This window comes from Ceratina calcarata, unplaced genomic scaffold (genome assembly GCF_001652005.2).
Source record: "Ceratina calcarata isolate Rehan_Ccalc_2016 unplaced genomic scaffold, ASM165200v1 scaffold62, whole genome shotgun sequence".
NCBI lineage: Eukaryota > Metazoa > Arthropoda > Insecta > Hymenoptera > Apidae > Ceratina > Ceratina calcarata.
Genome location: NW_017177448.1, coordinates 11,134 through 19,206, shown reverse-complemented (window position 1 = coordinate 19,206; position 8,073 = coordinate 11,134). Strand labels below are relative to the sequence as shown.

The 8,073-nt window shown below is 36.6% G+C and overlaps 2 protein-coding genes across 3 annotated transcripts in view; both read left to right on the top strand.

The window, feature by feature from the left end:
• Gad1 (glutamate decarboxylase) overlaps nt 1-5,088 on the top strand; it is a 22,085-nt gene extending 16,997 nt beyond the window's left edge. For both annotated transcript variants that reach the window (XM_018033085.2, XM_018033082.2), the window contains 4 exons: nt 719-797; nt 1,796-1,945; nt 2,101-2,295; nt 3,623-5,088. In XM_018033085.2, the coding sequence (XP_017888574.1) occupies nt 719-797; nt 1,796-1,945; nt 2,101-2,295; nt 3,623-3,796 (598 nt within the window). In that variant the 3' untranslated portion in view covers nt 3,797-5,088. The remainder of the gene's footprint in view (nt 1-718; nt 798-1,795; nt 1,946-2,100; nt 2,296-3,622) is intronic.
• Nucleotides 5,089-7,856: 2,768 nt separating this feature from the next.
• Nucleotides 7,857-8,073, top strand: part of Faa (fumarylacetoacetate hydrolase) — a 3,544-nt gene continuing 3,327 nt past the window's right edge. The window contains exon 1 of the mRNA XM_018033071.2: nt 7,857-8,031. Coding sequence (XP_017888560.1) covers nt 7,948-8,031 — 84 coding nt within the window. The 5' untranslated portion in view covers nt 7,857-7,947. The remainder of the gene's footprint in view (nt 8,032-8,073) is intronic.

The window sequence follows — 8,073 nt, the reverse complement described above, 5'->3', positions numbered from 1 at the left end:
AAGATACATAAACTTTTGGAATTGACTGTATAGCCAATACATCCTTAAGTTATTTACACAATAGTTCTGAGCTATGTAAATATATTATTCGAATGAATGAAGCACAAAGAACTTCATAGAGTGTAAGTGAACAGATTTATTTTATATGCAGAAATACAATTTATTTAATCTACATATAATTGAGGAATAGAATATCATTTTAACGACACTTGTTGAACGCTCCGAGTACATGGCAAATTAGTTTCAAGTAGTATGCAGGTTCTGAAATTTCGATGGTGGCAAGGATTAAGAAGGGTTAACAGTTTTTACCGCAAGGGCGTGCCTCTCAGGAGAGGAGAGTTAAATCCAATCCCGTGGCTATATTAATAGCTCTTCTCTCGAATTGATGGACCCCCACGCAACAGGAAGGGAAAGCGACTCATATTTTATCCCCTATTGGTTCCCGTGAGAGTGGATAAACGTTTGACGGCCAGCTGAGTTTGTTCGCCTCTTCCAGTCATCTTTACGTTAAGCTCGTTCCGACAGGTTTCCGATAAAATCAGTCTAAACGACTCTTTCGAATTATTCACTTTTATAATTGGATTCACATTGAAAACTGAATTTTTTTTGGTTTAAATATTTAATATCGTCTATGAATGTATCAATACGCACATAGTCTATATATAATTGTTCTCTCTCTACGAACGATATTTAATAACATCGTTTTAAATTTCTTTAGTGCTGACTCTGTAACCTGGAATCCGCATAAACTGATGGGAGCATTACTTCAATGCTCGACGATTCATTTTAAAGAAGATGTAAGTACGCATCATCATCATTACTTTAACACCTGCCTGACTACGTAGGACTCGCTCTATTCGAGTCTCACTCGCGAAGTATCTCGTGCACCACGATGCATCATGTCCAACGAATCGACATCTCGGGATCGTGAACCTAGCGAAATTCCAGTCCCCCGGAAGGGTGACGACGCAACAGTGGCTGCATTCCGAGGGGCTAGACGTACACGTCGGAACGCAGCACTGCAGGAATTTAATTAAACTAAGAGATAACATATGTTGCCGACCGTGCCACGACGACCGAGACTCGCCCCAAGGGTTCATCCCCCCCGCATGGTTATTGCTAACTCAGAACTTCCCCTTCGGATATTAAAATTCCGTGCACCGGCTGCCACAAAACGCTCCTCGGAAGGGAGATTCTACCGAGTTCTTTCACTGTTCTTGATATCGTCATTCGTGGACAATTCTTCACAAGTCCGAACGCTTAAACAATTGTCACAATTTGCATTTAAAAATCCTTAGAATTCTTTCCAAGTGTTATTAATTCGTTTACTTTTTAAACCAAAGTCGTATTCTGTATTTTTTTTTAAGTATAATTCTAGATACATGTAACTGTTTTATGTACATTTATATTTCATAAAATAATTTGCTTCTATTAAGATTAATAGGCAGGCAATGAACGTGAAGCATTCGATTGGATGCTTTCAATCAACATTTGAATAGCAAGAATAGCAAAGCTGCCTGACTTGAATGGCGACTGGCTGGATGGCGAAATACCCGTCGCCATTTTGTAAATTCAATATCCCTCAGTTTCCCTCATCCTGCGCATGAGTTGAGTTTCCATATCGATCAGGACTCGCCTCACCGTTTGTTTTTTCTCACGCACCTATCAATCAGAAACTTTTCCGTACGGGACTCGAAATGCTCATTGTGGTCAACAGAATGCACCGGAGAGGAAAAAATGAACAGTCTGAACCGATGCTTTATTCCTAGGATGCATCCGCCTTTTTATTTTCCAGGGACTGCTGATTAGCTGCAACCAAATGTCCGCCGAGTATTTGTTCATGACGGACAAACTCTACGACGTGAAGTACGACACCGGGGATAAAGTAATTCAATGCGGACGTCACAATGACATTTTCAAGCTTTGGTTGCAATGGCGAGCCAAGGTGGGATACACAGTAAAATATGTAGAATTAAATTATAGTAGACACTATTATAAGCTATTGGAAATCTATTGAATGTTATCAAACATGAAAGTTACGTGTTGGAACGATGACATCATTTAGTAGTATTAGAAGAAAAAAGATTACTTTCTTTGCAGGGTACAGAAGGATTCGAGAAGCACATGGATCGACTGATGGAACTGACGGAGTATATGGTCAGAAAAATGAAGCAGATGCCTGACAAATATTACCTGATCCTAGAACCTGAAATGGTGAACGTCTGCTTCTGGTATCTGCCGACACGCGTGAGGAACATGCCACATGGACCGGAAAGAATCGAGATTTGTGCAAAAGTGAGATCAATTCTATTCAACGATTCAAAACCATACACATTTCCCTACACCCTATGTGCTATCTCTAATTCTCGATTGACAAAGAATTTTAAAATGCTTTTCATTTTTTATCACTCATCAGCTGCACATCTTGGGATTTTCATATAATTCTATAAAGTCTAGTTACTCATGAATCNGTCGTATTCTGTATTTTTTTTTAAGTATAATTCTAGATACATGTAACTGTTTTATGTACATTTATATTTCATAAAATAATTTGCTTCTATTAAGATTAATAGGCAGGCAATGAACGTGAAGCATTCGATTGGATGCTTTCAATCAACATTTGAATAGCAAGAATAGCAAAGCTGCCTGACTTGAATGGCGACTGGCTGGATGGCGAAATACCCGTCGCCATTTTGTAAATTCAATATCCCTCAGTTTCCCTCATCCTGCGCATGAGTTGAGTTTCCATATCGATCAGGACTCGCCTCACCGTTTGTTTTTTCTCACGCACCTATCAATCAGAAACTTTTCCGTACGGGACTCGAAATGCTCATTGTGGTCAACAGAATGCACCGGAGAGGAAAAAATGAACAGTCTGAACCGATGCTTTATTCCTAGGATGCATCCGCCTTTTTATTTTCCAGGGACTGCTGATTAGCTGCAACCAAATGTCCGCCGAGTATTTGTTCATGACGGACAAACTCTACGACGTGAAGTACGACACCGGGGATAAAGTAATTCAATGCGGACGTCACAATGACATTTTCAAGCTTTGGTTGCAATGGCGAGCCAAGGTGGGATACACAGTAAAATATGTAGAATTAAATTATAGTAGACACTATTATAAGCTATTGGAAATCTATTGAATGTTATCAAACATGAAAGTTACGTGTTGGAACGATGACATCATTTAGTAGTATTAGAAGAAAAAAGATTACTTTCTTTGCAGGGTACAGAAGGATTCGAGAAGCACATGGATCGACTGATGGAACTGACGGAGTATATGGTCAGAAAAATGAAGCAGATGCCTGACAAATATTACCTGATCCTAGAACCTGAAATGGTGAACGTCTGCTTCTGGTATCTGCCGACACGCGTGAGGAACATGCCACATGGACCGGAAAGAATCGAGATTTGTGCAAAAGTGAGATCAATTCTATTCAACGATTCAAAACCATACACATTTCCCTACACCCTATGTGCTATCTCTAATTCTCGATTGACAAAGAATTTTAAAATGCTTTTCATTTTTTATCACTCATCAGCTGCACATCTTGGGATTTTCATATAATTCTATAAAGTCTAGTTACTCATGAATCAGTGGACAATAATTTGTTCGCAGATTTGTCCTATTTTGAAGGGGCGAATGATGCAATCCGGTACTCTAATGGTGGGATATCAGCCGGACGACCGCCGACCGAACTTCTTCAGGAATATCATTTCGAGTGCCGCGGTCACGGAAGCCGACGTGGACTTTTTACTGTCCGAGATGGACCGGTTAGGCCACGATCTGTAAGAAACCTGCCCGTTCTAATTAGTTGTACATTCAGCTGCTCTTCATTGTGGCCGAATATACCGCGACGTCCTGTCGAAAGTCATTCCTGTTGATATTAGAGATTTCATTAACGAGCGAGGAAACCGCGTCGTGTCATTACGTGTACAAAATCCGGAGGCCAAGTACTAGAATCATGCAATTATGATTAACAACTTAAGCAACTAACACTGATTCTTATCATCTGTTCAACAGAGCAAGGAAAGCATACGGTATTTCGTTGATGTTTCCTTCTACCATTTTCAATGTTCATTTTCATTATTTTTGCTGAGGTAACATGCTTTTAGAAATTTATGCTCAGATTTATTTTAATTTGTAATATACAAGTCTACATTTTTCATATTTCTTTTAACTCTCTTTTGTGTTAACATTTTTTAAATGTTCATGAAGTTGACGGAAGATGAGAGTCAGTCACGGGGTTTATTACTCGTAGTACGAAAAAGCGCTTCTTCGTTATATGTATGTATTAAAAATTAAAACAGCAGCTGAAGATCAAAGGATACTCATAGCAAGTAAGTTCTTTAGGTGTAAGCGTACATCCGTGAAACGAAGAGCAAAGTTACAAAAGCTCTAGCGAATGCTTCCGGCCGTAAATGTTACTAGAGTTCTCATTCTTCAGCGCTATATGTACTCGCTAGAGGGAGGGAGAGAATACGAACGAATAGCAACGACGCGTTATCGCCGTCACAAATCAAAGCAATAGCACTTACAAATATAGTTAATTGAGCTTATAGCGATCAGGTTCTGTTTCAATTGACTTTAATTTCTTGATCGAGATGCGATGCATCCCAATGGCTGGCACTGTTTCATTCGAAACATAATCGAACGTGTCGTAGAAAACGAAATTGATCTCAATCACATTAATAAAATTACGTAAGTTTCATAAGAGACAACTTGCAAGGACTTTCATGAAAATTTGAGATTAAAGCAAATGAATTCGTTCAATAAGGACGAGATAGATGTACAAAATATTTTTACTTCGAATGGTACACTACGAGGTAACATAGGGAATAAAAACGATATTGATCCTGATTTATCTTTATTGGTAGAGGAACGCGATCAATGTTGTGCATTAATTTAATGAAAGTTTAAACGAATTTGTTGTTTATTAATTGTTTGCAAATTAATATGGTAAAAGGAAGAATGACCTGCATCCATTATTCATATACAAATGTACGTATGTTATTATTTAATATCGGAGAATTTCACCGAATGGAGAGTAATATTTATTAATGATATATATAAATAATAGGAAATTCAAAAAAAAGTATAAATGTATTTAAAAAAAAGTATAAATATATGAAGAACAAAGCGTATATTATATATAAATATATATATTTAGCGTTGAGATTTTAAAATACAAAACACAAACCCATGAAAGTACATGCTTTTTCAAGTATTCGTGCGAACGGTTGTCATTTAGTTCGTCGATTACCTTTATACACTGTTAAAAATTGATCTAGTTAAACAGTGAATTCTTCTTCATACTTAGTTATCCATAGTTTTTGAACGTTTTTCGTCTTACACGATACTTTCTAGAAAAAACACTATCGATCATTAGCCATTTCTCATATATTGATTCGTTTCAATGAAACGTGACGAAAGGGGAGTAACAAAATCTGTGTATAAAAGATTGTTTTTAAATAAAAATTTACAATATTTTTGCTCTTACAAAGAACGACGAAAAAATTTCAATCAGTTCCACAAGAAAATAAAAAACACACAAAAGCCGAACGACTCTATATAGATTTTTCGAATCACTCGCCACTGAGGAAAACAAAAAGGGATACGCCTAAACATAAGTAAATAAAGAAGGAAAGATAGCTGGTATATTTATAACGGGGAACGTAAACTATATTTATTGTGAATCTACGAATTTACCTAACGTTCTCTTTTCCCGTCTATGTCTACCGAGCCACCGAGTATGTCTTGATTCATTTACAAGTGATTCAAAACGAAAGAAAAATAAAATTAATGGGAATAAAGAACAACATTATCAGACGGGAAAATAAAGGGAAAGGGGCCGATGCAATATCTACGGTTCAATTTAATTCGTAGAACATAATATTCCTGCTACATGTGATTATTGTAAACTGTTAATTGTATCTATTCAAAGTTGATGGAATAACAAAATTTGCGCATTTCAAATGAAATCGAATGAAGTCACAGTGCATTATACAATAGAAGAAGGCAATGGGAATTGTATTTTTGAAAAAGAATGGGGAGAAATGAAGCGAATGAAAGAGGAGATAAGATAAATCCATTCATATGACCACGATTACCGATACCTCCAAAGAAGACACTCTATCGAAAACGTTGTTGTTAATTATCTCCAATTTTATCGACGTTATACCATTTTTTTAATCACCAGTCGTTGGTACTACCAATTGAATGGCTGATTTTATTTAGTCAATTCACTTGTATTCTACTATAACTAAAACATATAAAAAAAGGATTATAAAGCTCATTCACGAGTATACATACACATACATATATGCGTACACAGATTTAGAAAGAGGTAATATATTTATACAGTCAATAAATCTATACAATGACACTCTAAAGTAGAGAACTATAAAGTCTTTAATTTACATACGCATGTACTTATGTACGTATGAACTTCACGATTGTAGAAATTCAAAATCATTATCGATATTAATAATTAAGAATATACGTTTACTATATCGATGCCATTAAATAACGACGGATTTGTATATTTTTCTTGTGTCCATTTCCTTCTGAATAATCGACGATTTGTAAATAAAGAATGGGATACGTTTCCGCCGATATTTGTTACGCGTGCTTAGGAATTATTTATTGTTACTTATGCTGATGTATATTATTGTTACTCACCGCACGATTTCGTAGATTGTTATGCACCTTTAAGTATACCCGTGCACCTTGTTCGTTAACTATGAAACACTTTAAACTCTCACGTTATTTGCACGATGCACTACTGCACTCTTCTGATGCACTGCAAAACGGATTATATGTAAAATATGTAAGAATTCGTTTAATTAAACTATTTAGTAGAGCATCAGCGAAATTGGCAGAAGCATGATTAACGCTGGTCAATTCTTTCCTTGTGATTTATCAAATTGACCCGGGGTGACCCTCGCCGGCCCTGACCTCATCATCGTTAATTATTAGTCTAAGTTTGAGTAAGGAGAACAACAACAAAGTCCCACGGTCTTCCAAAAAAGAAGAAGGAGATGTAAACTAGAGAGTGTTATCGAGATTTAGAAATACACCGAGTTGCATCACCGCAACTATCCTCATACAGTGTGTACGTAATTGAACAAACAAAGAAAGAACAAGAATACATTTATAAATACAAATAGGTGAGATGATGACAATTATATATAAATATGTGTATGTATGTACACGTGTGCGGAAAACTCTCCTGGCGACAATACGAACGAACGAACGAACATGGATTATTGTAAAGATGATGTTATGGCAACTGGTTGCTGGTACGTCACGATCTTGTTATACGACAAGTACCGTTTATCCACCTAATTGACCCTATTATCCACTGTATATCAATGTCTAATAAACTGCTGTTATCCCAAATTGTCAATACATGTTACGTGAAAGTTTCTGGATCTGCTGTGATTTTCTTTGCCCCTCCTACATTCCATTAGAGAAAAACATCGGAATTTCTTCAATAATATCATAATTTTTTAAAACATCTCGTACTTTGACAACATAACATTATTTCTCTAACTCTACGTGATTTTATTTTTTATTTCAAGTGCGAATCAAATATTTCAAAATTGATGAATGAAATTCACGACGAATCAACAAAATAATGTAGAACGGTATTGAGCTAAACCATTGCTTTGCATTAAAAATGGGAAATTATATGAATATGGAAATAAGAAAAACACGTGGATAGGTGCGGCATTTTATTAATTCCCCCAAGCTGAGAGAGCAAGGTACGAAAAATTGGGAACCAGTCAGACCGGAGGCTAGTTCGTAAACAGGTGAATAAATTATTCTCAGCGGCCGGTTGACCTCGACGAGCCTCCGCGCATTATCATACACGTGATTATCATCGTCGGGAACAGTTCCAAAGTAACATTTCAGATCAGTCGTTCAAAACATTCGTGATCATGAAGTCATTCGTAGAATACTACTCAGATTGTGATTTTCCAATTGAAAATCTTCCTTACGGCGTCTTTTCTACGAAGAGTAATGTAAGTAATGCAACGCAATCGTATGTTATAGATGTATGAAAC